Source organism: Solanum dulcamara, chromosome 10, assembly GCF_947179165.1.
Source record: "Solanum dulcamara chromosome 10, daSolDulc1.2, whole genome shotgun sequence".
Lineage (NCBI taxonomy): Eukaryota > Viridiplantae > Streptophyta > Magnoliopsida > Solanales > Solanaceae > Solanum > Solanum dulcamara.
In genome coordinates this window covers 3457234-3471161 of record NC_077246.1, presented here as the reverse complement: position 1 = coordinate 3471161, position 13928 = coordinate 3457234, and the positions used below count along the sequence as shown (strand labels likewise).

The 13928-nt window shown below is 33.6% G+C and overlaps 1 protein-coding gene across 5 annotated transcripts in view; it reads left to right on the top strand.

The window, feature by feature from the left end:
- Positions 1–12701, top strand: part of LOC129870822 (beta-amyrin synthase) — a 52888-nt gene extending 40187 nt beyond the window's left edge. Inside the window, exons 1-19 of one of the 5 annotated variants that reach the window (XM_055945693.1) lie at positions 4336–4462; positions 5165–5388; positions 6765–6950; positions 7576–7665; positions 7814–8011; positions 8361–8445; positions 8525–8691; positions 8866–9054; positions 9153–9266; positions 9363–9482; positions 9563–9685; positions 9781–9879; positions 10010–10066; positions 10218–10264; positions 10347–10490; positions 10571–10748; positions 11489–11569; positions 11674–11757; positions 12476–12701. In XM_055945693.1, coding sequence (XP_055801668.1) covers positions 5188–5388; positions 6765–6950; positions 7576–7665; positions 7814–8011; positions 8361–8445; positions 8525–8691; positions 8866–9054; positions 9153–9266; positions 9363–9482; positions 9563–9685; positions 9781–9879; positions 10010–10066; positions 10218–10264; positions 10347–10490; positions 10571–10748; positions 11489–11569; positions 11674–11757; positions 12476–12598 — 2286 coding nt within the window. In that variant the 5' untranslated portion in view covers positions 4336–4462; positions 5165–5187 and the 3' untranslated portion in view covers positions 12599–12701. Of the gene's footprint in view, positions 1–4335; positions 4463–4516; positions 4672–5160; positions 5389–6764; positions 6951–7575; positions 7666–7813; positions 8012–8360; positions 8446–8524; positions 8692–8865; positions 9055–9152; positions 9267–9362; positions 9483–9562; positions 9686–9780; positions 9880–10009; positions 10067–10217; positions 10265–10346; positions 10491–10570; positions 10749–11488; positions 11570–11673; positions 11758–12475 lie in introns of those variants that run through there. The other 4 variants (XM_055945691.1, XM_055945694.1, XM_055945695.1 and 1 more) reach the window with 4 other exon arrangements.
- Positions 12702–13928: the final 1227 nt, after the last annotated feature.

The following is a 13928-nucleotide window of genomic DNA, read 5'->3' as shown; positions in this document are numbered from 1 at the left end:
TGTTTCATGTTTCCATGCTTCGCAAGTACATACCGGATGAGTCTCATGTGATTTCTTATGATGCGGTAGAGTTGAGTCCGGATTTGACTTATGAGGAGGAGCCGACAGTTATTCTAGATAGGCGGCTTCGTAGACTCGGGACCAAGGAGGTCGCTTCGGTCAAGGTGCAGTGGCAGCATCGGCCTGCTGAGGAGGCGACTTGGGAGTTAGAGTCTGATATGCAGGCTCGATACCCTCAGCTTTTTGAGACCCCAGGTACTTTATTTTATCTTATGTTCGAGGACGAACATCCTTTTTAGTGGTGGATATTGTAATGACCTTGAGGGTGATTTTTGTAAATTTGTACAAAACACGCGTGAACAGTAACACGCGTGAACAGTAACACGCGTGAACAGTAACTTTTTGGGCAGAAAATGCCCCTTTCTTCTCATTTCAATATTTTTCAACATTTGTTTGAGTTCTTGAACTCCTTGAGGTGATTTGAGAAGAGATTTTCGAGGCAAAGTATTGGGTAAGTGATTTTTGACCTAAAACCTTCCTTTTTCATTAAGTTTTTGACGATTTTAACTCTTAAATTTTAGTTTCAAACCCCAAAAATCCTTGTTTCTTCCCTAATCCGAATTTAAGGAAAATTGTGATTTCCAACTCGTTTTGAGCTCTATTTTTTTGGGTTTTTCAACCATGAGTTCCTTATTACCAATAGAATGGGATTGTTCAATAAATTTACAGATTTGACCCTTTTCGAAAATAGTTAATTTTTGGACTATTTTACCCCCGATTCCGAAACCTATCAATATGGGTGTCATTGGACTCCTTGTGACGTGTATGTTTCATTGTTGATAGTGGGTTGTCATTCCGAGCGCTGAATTCGAGAGTTACTTGTCCGGTGGAGGTATTCGAGTGCGGTTTCGGCAATTGAGGTAGGTTTGGCTATCTTTCTTTGAGATTGAGATGGGGTAATTAATCATTCATATGTTATAGACTTTGGGATGGGGTTGTAGTATGAGTTGAGAATGTTATATATATTGTGATATCCGTGTGGAGGCTTATTTATTAATGTGTTGCCGTGACGGGGTTTATTTGTATTACATAGCCCGTGTGGGGGCCTTATTTGTTATCTTATTTGCTTTGAGAGCATGTGAATTATGATTTGCCTAAGAGAGAGGCTTGAGTATATTATTTGACTTGTGATGCCGCCTGAGAGATTGAGTTGGGGGTTTTGAGCATACTTGAGTATTGAAATATTGTTGAGAAAGGGGTGAATATTTAAATGAAAGTGTGTTCTTCCCATTACTATTTATTGAGGGTGAATATCATGTGTAGGTTAAGTTTTGAGAACTTTGAACCTTATACCACATGTGAGTTGATTATTACTTCCATGCATATGTGTTTTGATGCATTCATCCTCATTCATCATATCATGAAACCTGGGAAGTTGAGAAATATGGAAATTCTTTTTGAGAAAGAAAATGAAACACCTTTAAACCTTTGTATCTTGAGTCCCTGACCGAGGCAGTTTTCCGGCAGGGTAGTGGATGCATTGTGATCCCAACCTTTGTATCTTGAGTCCCTGACCGAGGCAGTTTTCTGGCAGGGTAGTGGATGCATTGTGATCCTAACCTTTGTATCTTGAGTCCCTGACCGAGGCAGTTTTCCGGCAGGGTAGTGGATGCATTGTGATCCCTTGACCACGAGGAGGTGGCAAAGATAATGAGATATTGTGATTGAGGTATATGGTCTGTGAGACCCCCATGGGTCCTGCTTGGTAGCACAGCTCAGCAGGTGTATACGACAGGCTGTGCGACAGTCTTGATTCCACCGTACCACCACATCATTGCATCATTATATTGCATTGCATTGCATTGACATTTGTGCTGCTTGAATTATTTGATTAATTGTGATTATGAGTTGTTATTATACTTTATTCGTGCCACTATATATATAAACTGGCGGCACCGATGCCGAAGTGGGACTTTTCTATATGCAGGTGGAAGCGTTCCTTAGTTTATTTCATAGGTTTGATTAATTCCTTATACTCAGTCAGCTAAAACCTACTGAGTACATGTGAATTGTACTCACCCCTACTTCTGTGTCCCTTTTTGATGCAGATACTAGTCGGGGTACCCCACGTGGCAGTTAATATTCTAGCGGATTGTGTAATTCTCAGATTAGTGGTGAGGTCCCAGAATTCGGATCGTCACTAGTCTATCTTTATTTTTCAGTCTTTTGTATCATTCAGAGACTTATGTTGTATCTTCAGATTCGAACCTTGTATTAGATGCTCTTTATACTTATGACACCAGGTTTTGGGATAATTTCTTCATTGTTTTTTTTTCTTTTTATTTAAATCGTGGAATCACTTTCCCCTTTGGGAGTCTTGTATGAATTTTATTTTTAGGGTTACACATCAGATTGGGTTTTGAGATGTGTGCCATCATGACCTCAGTTTTTGGGTCGTGACACAATATATATGTATATATATAACTACACAATGTAATTTTCAACGAATTTAAGGGTGTCGACCTATACCCCTCAAGTACATATGGCTCCGCCACTGAGGTTGGAAGTATCTTGGATATTGAAATTACTACTTCCTTCATCTCAAAATTTTTCTTTTACATGCTCCTTAATAAAATATTGATTAAGAGGAATTTTGACTATTTTATCTTTATTTATATCTTGAGATATAGTATTTTTTAATTGAATGTTTACTCATTTTATGTGTCATCTCTCTATAATTGAGTTGTTTGTAGTTTTCACAAACAAGTATTATTAAGGATAAAATAGAAAAACACGATTAGTTTTATTTTAAATTTCTAAAATAATAAATAATATATATTTTTAAAAATTACAACATATAAATTGAGACGAAGGAATTACTAATCATCAAAGTCGATGGCAAAATTGTCTAATGCACTGTAAGAAACCCTAAGTTATATTATAAATATGTGAAACTCACCTTGTCTTTGTTCTAATCGTTCTAAATTTGATTCAATCCACTTATTTACTATTACTAGTTGAGAGTAAGATAAAAGAATGGGCCATATTTATAATCATAATTTAAAAAAAAATATAATTTTATCACACACTAAAATATTATATAAATAAAATAATTAAAATAATTAAAATTTAATAAAATTTGAACGAATTTAATTATAACTTATATTTTAGTCTATTTCAATTTAAATAATTTTTGAATGAATCAATAACACACATATTTTAACCCGCATAAATTCAAGCCTACTGATCACCCATTTGATTATTTGGTTTTGTTTTACTTTAGATGACTATAATTTTGTCTTTTAGTTCTTATATGCCAAAATTTTGTTATCTAACAGAAAATTCCAATGCTTCCAACAAATGGAATTTAGACCTTGTACTAACAACAAAAAAAAGTAATTATAAATAATGTTTACGATAGAAATTTAGTTGTAATCTGATAAGAGTTATATGAGGTGTATTATTTTCGTTTTTGTAATCTTATAATTAAGACATTATATGAAATGTAATATAAATAGGAAAAGTGATCGTCTCCTTTTTTTTTTTATTATTGGTTTAATTATTGAGTAGATTTAAGGTTTTTCTAAAGGCATGTCTATGACCAAAAAAAATAATAAATAATTATACAATTTTTTTGTTTGTTATTGACATGGGAAATCGGTTTCGAATTCAAGATCTTTCATGCTTAATCAATTCGATCATCTTTGCGGATTATATATTTCTGTTGATATTAAATCTTGTTTAGTTTTTTTGAAGTCCATTCAGTGTCAGAGCTAAAATTTTGACTAAGATGATTCAAAATCTGAAGAAGTAGACACATGAACTAGTCTCAAAGAGGGTTCAACATCTACTATATATTAGTATCTATATCCATGGAAACTTCATAACAGAAACTAAAATTTTGAGTCTGTTTCTATTATATCAAGCTAATAAATGTAAAACATGTGTCTTTCTTAGAGTATAGTTAAGTAAGACGTATTTTCACAATTTTTAACTGCGAATATTTGTAATCTTTAATTGCTAAGTCCATTAATTTATGTAAGTAGAAAAAAGACAAAATGAAGAATTCTGCGAGAAAAGGATATATATATATATATATATATAAAAAAAAAAAGCCATTAGATGGTATCTTCATCTCCATAATGACAAAATAACTAATTTTGTATTATAAATAGTAGCATAAAATCACTCATTTTTTTCCTCACAATCATAATTTTCTTGACTTTGCCTAATACCAAACTTTGCAGTCCAAATATTTTGTTATTGCTTTTATCCCCAAATCCCCCCAACATACAGACTATAGTAAGTCTTTAACATAAAAAATAATAAAAAAAGTCTACCAGAATTCATTATTCATTCTTTTTACACTTACACTCTTTCAGCAGAAACTCCTCTTATTATTTAAGTGACATTTTCCATCATTCATTTTCATATTCAAGAACTCTTCATATAATCCTAGCAGGTATATATTTTTCCCTTCTTCATCTCTTTCTTTTTTAAGGTAAAGTTAACGTATATTTCACTCTTTTCAGACTTTACTTATAAGTGTAGAGATTACACTGAATATGTTATTATTGTTGAGGTGATAGAGGTCAGGGCGAAGATAGAAGGACGGAAGGTGTTCATTTGAAACTTTGATCCTTTTACGAAAAATCACATTACATATACAAGGTTATTTTTATTTTATTTTATCTATCTAGCTATCTATAGATACATAAGAGATCATGAAAAAGAATTCTTACCGATATTACTAGACTCTAAGTTTTTTTGATGGCGTAAAATATTGTATTTAACCTATTCGGTAGTTATAACTTTTTATTCTGAATAGTGAAGATTGAACTTTTTTTTTTTTTGGGTAAATTTTGGTATTTTCAAGCCTTGGAAATAGCATTTGGCAGAAATGCAAGGTAAGACTGTGTACAATAGAACCTTGTAGTCGGGCCCTTTCCCGGACCCTGCGCATAGCGGGAGCTTTAGTGCACTGGACTACCCTTAATGAGTATAAGCACCACATTACACTTCCTCGGGCAATCCCCATTTCCTTCATGTCCCAATCGACTAGGAAAGAAATAAACAAACAACAAAAAAATCTCAAGTAAATTTTGATTTTGTAAAGATATTTTGACATATTCTTAATAATTTTTTTTTTTGTTTGTTAAGAAAGGAAGTAAGAGAAGTTAATTAAGGATGTGGAAATTGAAGATTGCTGAAGGGCAAGATGGTCCATATTTGTATAGCACAAACAACTATGTTGGGCGGCAAACATGGGAGTTCGACCCAAACGCTGGGACGATAGAAGAACGGGCCGAGATCAACTCGGCCCGTCAACAATTTTGGAATAATCGTTATAAAGTCAAATCTAGTAGTGATCTTCTTTGGCGAATGCAGGTTTATAACATAACTATCTATTTTATTTTTGAAGATTAAGATAGTAAAAGTGTCCACGAGAATATATTTTTATATTTTATTTTAATTTATTTGCAAATAACACAGAATTTATATCTAAAACATGACACTAAAAAATTATTTTTTTAAAGAGAATTTTCCCTCATATATAAAAGATACTGTAAAACAATGATAGCCCATGTTTAAAGTGTTTATTTATTTTTAATTGATGACACGACTAGATATCCTATCATTGAAAGTGGGAATAGAAGAATATGAAAAAGACGTCCAGAGGAATACTTAAAAAAGAAGTCCATTATTGGAAGACCATAATAGACCTCGTGAATTAGTAAACAATAATTATATAGACCAATGAGAATTTTGGAATAATCGTTATAAAGTCAAACTTAGTAGTGATTTTCTTTGACGAATGCAGATTTATAACGTAACTATTTATTTTATTTTATTTTGAAGATTAAGATAGTAAAATTGTCCACGAGAATATATTTTTATATATTATTTTAATTTTTTTCTAATAAAACAGAATTTATATCTAAATTCTGACACTAAAAATTTGTTTTTTTATGAGAATTTTCCCTCATATATTAAAGATACTGTAAAACAATGATAGCCCATGTTTAAAGTGTTTATTTATTTTTAATTGATGACATGACTAGATATCCCAAATTAAATCATTGAAAGTGGGAAAAAAAGAATATGAAAAAGATGTCCAATGGACAGGAAGACTTGAAAAAGAAGTCCATTATAGGAAGACCATAATAGACATTGTGGATTAGTAACAATGATTATATATACACCAATTTGAATTGCGGTGGAATATTGGCTTTATCTATTTTATAAGAGAAATATTTAATTGGTTAGGCTGTTTGGGATATTATTTATTGTGCTTTATTTATAGCGGTGTGTATTATTTGGGGTGATAAAAAAATATCATCAGTGTCCTTGTTCCTTAATTACTAGGCTACCTTTCTATTTTTCAGCTTCTTAACCCCTAAAATATTCGAATCCAAAATTAATCAGATCCATGTGAACACAAAACTTCTAAATCAAAAACAAAAGAATATTTATCATTCCACCGCCTACGTATTCGTATTCCTTTTTACTTATAATAATAAAGATTTACTAGTCATAATAATTTACTACTCCATCTTCTAAGTATATAGAGATTAAATTATATGATTATCATCTATATTTATTTAATTCCTATAAGCTGATAGTGTAAAAAATTATATTATCATTTCATCTAAAAACTAATTAAAGATAATAATTTATACTAAGTGAAATTAGTAATCTGAAAAAATAAGTAAAATAATCTTTTTTTAGCAAATTAAATTTTACTAACACATTTTTTTTTTCAGTTTCTGAAAGAGAAAAATTTCAAACAGAGAGTTGGAGCAGTTAAAGTAGAAGAAGGGGAAAAAATTAGCCATGAAGTTGCTACAATTGCTTTGCATAGAGCTGTTCATTTCTTCTCAGCCTTACAGGCTACTGATGGCCATTGGCCTGCTGAAAATTCTGGTCCTTTGTTTTTTCTTCCACCTTTGGTAAGTGTTTTTTTTTTGGGTGGGCGGGTGGGGGTAATAGTGTAAAAAATATTTATACGATCAGATCATTTATTTTATAAGATAATTATAAATATTTGTATGTAGGGGAGGAGCTACTTTGAGCCTGGGTTGGCAAGTAAACACTTTAATTTTGATAGTATATATTTAGACACCTTAATTTGGTGTCAACTAACAATTAAACATTCTAACTCATCCCCACTGTGTCTCTTGGGTAGCCGATACTGACGGTTGTGATATATAAATTTTGTAGGTGTCTGAATGATCATTTTGTAAGTTGGAGTATTTAACTGATATCGTGGAGACTAGTTGAGTTATCTAGACGTGAATACTGAAAGTTGGATTGTTTAGGTGTGCCAAACTAAAGCGTTTATCTATGCATTAATCCTTAAAAAAAAAGTACCTTTTAAGTTTCCACGTTTAAGTTTTTAGCACGGAACACATTGTACATATGTACTTTTAAGATTATAGATTTAGATCTAATATTTGTTAGATTTTTTGTGTGTTCTCTCATAAAAATCTATATTTTGTGTCGAAAATATTGAGTTAAGATGGATTCGGTGCTAAAGCTAATTCTTTGCTCATCTTTTTGGGACTCAAAATTCAGGTTATGTGTATGTACATCACTGGCCATCTTAATACTGTATTGCCAGCTGAACACCAAAAGGAGATTCTTCGGTATATATACTGTCACCAGGTATATGACATAATGTCACAATAACGATGTGTATAAGTTAAATTCTTTTAGCATCTTTATGTTACCAATTTAAGATTACTATAGATAGTGTACGTGTTGTCAATGTATAGAACTTAAACTTGTTTTTTAATTGGTGACAACTTTTCAGAACGAAGATGGTGGATGGGGTTTGCACATAGAAGGTCACAGTACTATGTTCTGTACAGCTCTGAGTTACATATGCATGAGGATCCTGGGAGAAGGACCAGATGGTGGTGTAAATAATGCGTGTGCTAGAGCAAGGAAATGGATTCTTGATCATGGTAGTGTCACTGCAATTCCTTCTTGGGGAAAAACATGGCTCTCGGTATGACTAGGATTTAACTTTCATACACTGATCGCATACAAATTCTATATCCTGTCAGTATATTTTAATATGTTATATCAGATAGTGGATGGTTACGTATATACATTGAAACTGTAGAAAAATTTCACATTGTTAGTGAATCTTAATTTGTAAGTAGTTAAACTAAGCGAATTATATCATTCCCCATTGTCAAGTATCTTCTAGTGTCATGTATGTCTTCTTGCTATGTTGCTCAGATTCTTAAAAATGTCGTCATGTGCGTGTCGAATTTTCTAAAAGTAGTGCATTTTTGGAGGATCCGAGCAATATTGTCTTCTCGTGCTGAGAAATCTCCCCTTCTTTCAATCAGATTCTTGGAGTTTTTGAATGGATAGGAACTAATCCAATGCCACCTGAGTTTTGGATTCTTCCATCTTTTCTTCCCGTGCATCCAGGTTGGTTGATATTTTTTTCCAGGATTGCTAAGCAGCATTTCGATCTACCTCGTATTTTGACACTTCCCTTTAAATACAGCAAAAATGTGGTGTTATTGCCGAATGGTCTACATGCCAATGTCTTATCTCTATGGGAAGAGATTTGTTGGTCCAATCACACCTCTCATTTTGCAACTGAGGGAAGAGTTATATGATCAACCATACGATGAAATTAACTGGAAGAAAGTGCGCCATGTATGTGCAAAGGTATGACTATCAAGGGTTGTATGATTACCAACATTTCAAAAATAATCCCGACATAAAATTCAGTATTGATGATCCGTCTATAACCTTGTCTACGGACCAAACGAGTCCTCAGTGTTGAAGTTAGTGTCTATATCATACCATCTTCTATAAATGCTCAAACACAAACTTGTTCAGGAGGATCTCTATTACCCTCATCCGTTGGTTCAAGATTTGATGTGGGACAGTCTCTACATATGTACTGAACCTCTATTGACTCGTTGGCCTTTCAACAAGCTGAGAAATAAAGCTCTTGAAGTTACCATGAAACACATACACTATGAAGACGAGAATAGTAGATACATCACCATTGGATGTGTCGAAAAAGTATGGCAGCTAATTCATTTTGAATAGATTACAGAATTACCTGCATTTTGTTAATGACTTCTATTGTTAGACACTGATGAAACACTTGGATGGTGTAGGTGTTGTGCATGCTTGCTTGTTGGGTTGAGGATCCCAACGGCGATTATTTCAAAAAGCATCTTGCTAGGATTCCTGATTATTTATGGGTAGCTGAAGATGGAATGAAAATGCAGGTCTGTAATTCTGTATTATACTATTTCACAAATCAGAATAAGTTAGAATAGGATCTATTGTTACTGAATAGGTGAGTATTTGTCGTTGAATTTCAGAGTTTTGGTAGTCAAGAATGGGATACTGGTTTTGCTATTCAAGCACTATTGGCCAGTGAGATGAATGATGAGATAGCAGATACTCTTAGGAAAGGACATGACTTTATAAAACAATCTCAGGTTTGGATATTTAAGTAACCAGAACTTGTTCTAATGGTTTCGTTTTAACTAAGTCTTATAGTGTGAGAGTCTTCTCACAGGTGAAGGACAATCCTTCTGGTGATTTTAAAGAGATGTATCGACATATTGCAAAAGGATCATGGACTTTTTCAGATCAAGATCATGGATGGCAAGTCTCTGATTGCACTGCTGAAGCATTAAAGGTATCTAAAACTTCAATTTTCTTGTAATTTCCAACAAATGGTAAGACGATTGCTAGAAAGTTTGCCTAATATTTCCTTAACTTTTGTTTGTATAGTGCTGCCTTCTGTTCTCTACAATGCCTCCTGAATTAGTCGGTCAGGCAATGGAACCAGGGCGACTGTATGACTCGGTGAATGTTATTCTTTCATTACAGGTAAACTCTAAAAGATGTGTCCTCAAATCATTAATCATTTAATCTGAAGTTGTTTTCTGCTTTTACAAAAAATTCTAGAGAATCCTATATCTGAAAGAAAAAATATGATCCATTTTAAATAAAATTGCAGAGCAAAAATGGCGGCTTAGCAGCATGGGAGCCAGCAGGGGCCTCAGAATATTTGGAGGTAACCTTTTCTACTAAGTAAAATAACTGTTTTCCGAGAATCACGATATAGGAATCTCTACTCTGTGCTTTATCTCGAGTTTGTAAAACTTGTTCTATAGTTTTCCACAACCTAAACAAATAACTTTTTTCTTCTGTTTTATCATTGACAGTTGCTCAATCCTACTGAGTTTTTCGCGGACATTGTCATTGAGCATGAGTAAGATTACTATAGTTCCTCTCTTTCCCTTTTACCGTTGGTCTCCATTTTACATCTCGACACTGATTAAATGTCTATCCAGGTATGTTGAGTGTACTGCCTCGTCAATTCAAGCTCTCGTTCTGTTTAAGAAGCTATACCCTGGACACCGAACAAAGGAGATTAACATATTCATTGATAATGCTGTTAAATATGTTGAAGATGTACAAATGCCTGATGGTTCATGGTATATTACATTTCTTTTCCGAGCTCTTGAAGTTACAACATATAGTTCGATAACATATGACACGAGTAATATGTTAACAGGTATGGTAACTGGGGTGTGTGTTTCACATATGGTTCCTGGTTTGCTCTTGGAGGGCTTGCTGCAGCAGGCAAGTCCTATAACAACTGTGCAGCTGTTCGTAAAGGCGTTGAATTTCTGCTAAGAACACAAAGGTCCGATGGTGGTTGGGGCGAAAGCTACCATTCTTGCCCCGACAAGGTAAAGTAAAAGTGAAAAAAAAACTACCTAATTGTTATCCTTACTCAGGACTTTGCTGTCAGCATACTTAAGTTATCTGCATCTAAAGTCTGATGCATTATTTTTAAATTCCACACCCCTTCCCCCGTTAAAGAACCACAATAACAATAACTATGTCTCGATCTGTACATAGTTAGGGTCGGCTATATGAGTTAAGATGCATCCTGCTTTATTTCAGGCCATTTAATTCCAATATGCAATAAATATATAAAAAAATGGTTTTCTAACATTGAAGGTTCTCAATACGAAGATAGACACTTTAACCTGGCCTCAACTGGCAACCGAACACTCCAGCTTTGAGTATGTACATCTAGACACCTCAACTCGTCTCCACTATGTCAGTTGAACATTCCAACTTAAAAAATGATCATCTAGACACCTCCAATATTTATGTTCCACGTCATCACCAGGTATCCATGAGACACAGTTGGGACGAGTTGGAGTGTTTGGTTGCCAGTTGAAACCAAGTTGAGGTGTTTAGATGTACACTCTCAAAGTTGGAGTGCTTTCATGCCATCCGAGGCCAAGTTTGAGTGCCTGTTTATGTATTATGAACATGCATGAATGCTTTCTCATAAGACTATCGTAACCGAAAAAAGTGTTATGTCAACCCTACATTACGAATCTTCTCTTACGAAATTCCTAGTTAGTTGACTGTCAAAAAGCCACTGTGACTGAGTTTTTGTTTTTGATCAAAACAGGTATATAGCGAACTTGAAACAGATGACTCAAATCTTGTACAAACTGCATGGGCATTGATGGGATTGATTCACTCTGGCCAGGTTAATCCCTTGTTATAGCTAGAAGTAAAAGGCTAAATTTATTCACCATCATAGTAAAAAATTTCTTGTTCAAGATTGATCTACCAACTTTCTCATTTGGACAGGTTGATAGAGATCCGAGGCCCCTCCACCGCGCAGCAAAGCTGTTGATTAATTCTCAGATGGAAGATGGTGACTTCCCACAGCAGGTAATCACTCTGCAAGTTACAAGCTAAACAAAGGGGAAAAAAATCTTCGACTGTTAATAGATCAAACTATTAAGTGTTAGAATGAAATGGACGGGATTTAAACAAACCGGGTAGAAGATTCATATAGTCGACACAAACTAGCTTTAGATTGAATCACATTTGATTGATATTGATTGTTAAAGAAAAAAATCTCTCTTTCAAACAACCAATACTATATGTAAACGAAATAGACATTACTCCGCTCATCCCATTTTATGTGTCCCACTTTAAAGACTCGGCATGAAGTTTAAGAAAGAAAGAAATACTTTTAAAACTTGTTGCATGTCTTAAAACATGCCACAAATATTTGTGTTGCTTTATATCATCTCATTAACATCAAATTGAGAAGTTTAAGCCAAATTGTTTCTAAATATAGAAATGTATCATTCTTTTTGGGACAGACTCAAAAGAAAAATACATCACATAAATTGGGAAGAAGGGAATATTAAGTCTGTCTTATCCTAATTCAGTATGATATATGAGTTAGGCACACGTAGAAAACTTTGTTATAGAAAAAAGATGTGGTATATAAGTGGAAAAAGATATGGGGTCCTTTATATATTGAATTACGAACCATGTACCACTAGCTCTCGAAAATTTCTCAGTTATTAAAAAAATTAGTCTTATTGTCAAAAGATTTCTATTATCTGACTTGTGTTTTATATATTTGTGTGTGCAGGAAATTACTGGGGTTTTCATGAAGAACTGCATGTTGCATTATGCAGCATACAGAAATATATATCCATTATGGGGTTTGGCTGAATACCGCAAAAATGTCCTATTACCATTAGAAAATAATTAAATATATGTAATTTTTCTAATATATTTAATTTTTTGTGTGTTAATGTGAGTGATGTAACTGTTAGTAAACTGTATTGAAAAACAAATAATGAAACAGCAAGAATAAATTCTGAAATAAAAGACAGAACTATAACAGAAAATAAGAACAGTGTTTGGAAAATTTTTGTAAGAACAAAATCGAGCCCACTGAATACACAGTGTGTCCTTAAGGAAATTATTCCCCTCAAAGTACCCGAGGTTTTGGAATCTTTCCTCCCAGGATAGAACGATTTACTCACCAAAATAGAGTTACTGCAAATTCTGGTGACTGCGAACCACTCGAAGGCTGTATATCACACGATTTTAGGAAGTGCAGAAAGAAGAAGAAGATATTATTTCAGAAATTTCGTATGGAACATTCTGAGGATTAACTGGACCCTTTTAGCAACATGAAGGAGTGCTTCTACTTTTAAGTAGGAGACTTTTCCTTTCCACCACCTATGTGAGACCAAAACTTATTTAATAAAGCAAGAGAGAACATATCATTTTTTCCTCTACTTCTTTTCCCCTTAATTTCCCATTCAAACTATCAATTAAACCCAACAGTAACTAAGTCAAAAATCACAGTCTTAATTTATTGCTATTTTATTTTGTATACATAGTATGTGAATAAATAAAATTACATATATTTTTTAAAAAAAAACAAAAAACTTTCTCTTGTTTCATTTCCTTCAAATTTTATCATCAAAGGATATGGTGGAATGGTAAAGGTTTCACTCGGAGAAATTCAAGATTTATAGTCTTGCATATCAATCGACTTTGTAAAATTCTTGAATTAATTCTATCACTAATACCTAGGAGATACGTGAAGAGGGCTATTAATGGTGGGAAGTCCCACATTGTGGGGTTATAACTCTTACTAACAAAAAATAACTTCACATCCATGATTCGATCCGACCCGATCCTTTGATTCAGGATGAAGAGTATTACACTATCAAAACTTTACTTGTTTTCTGCATATTTTACAACAACTTTCTTGCAATTTTTACTATTAAATATAAGCTTATATTATTTTTATCTGTTTTTATGTCATTCATCACTTTTAAAATTGATAACAAAATGTCACGCCCCGGGAGGGTACCCTAGGCGTGGCCGGCACTCGAAGGTCATTTCTGGCCTCTGAGCGAACCACCTGATCCAGTCACACATTCATTCAATCATATTCTCTTAGCGGAAAACTCAAATAATGAAATATTGTTCATATATATATGGGGGCCGAGGGCCAAGCATTTTCGACCCAAAAAAACAATATAATAAGACTCCTTAAAATAACAGTTCAACCTCCCCACACT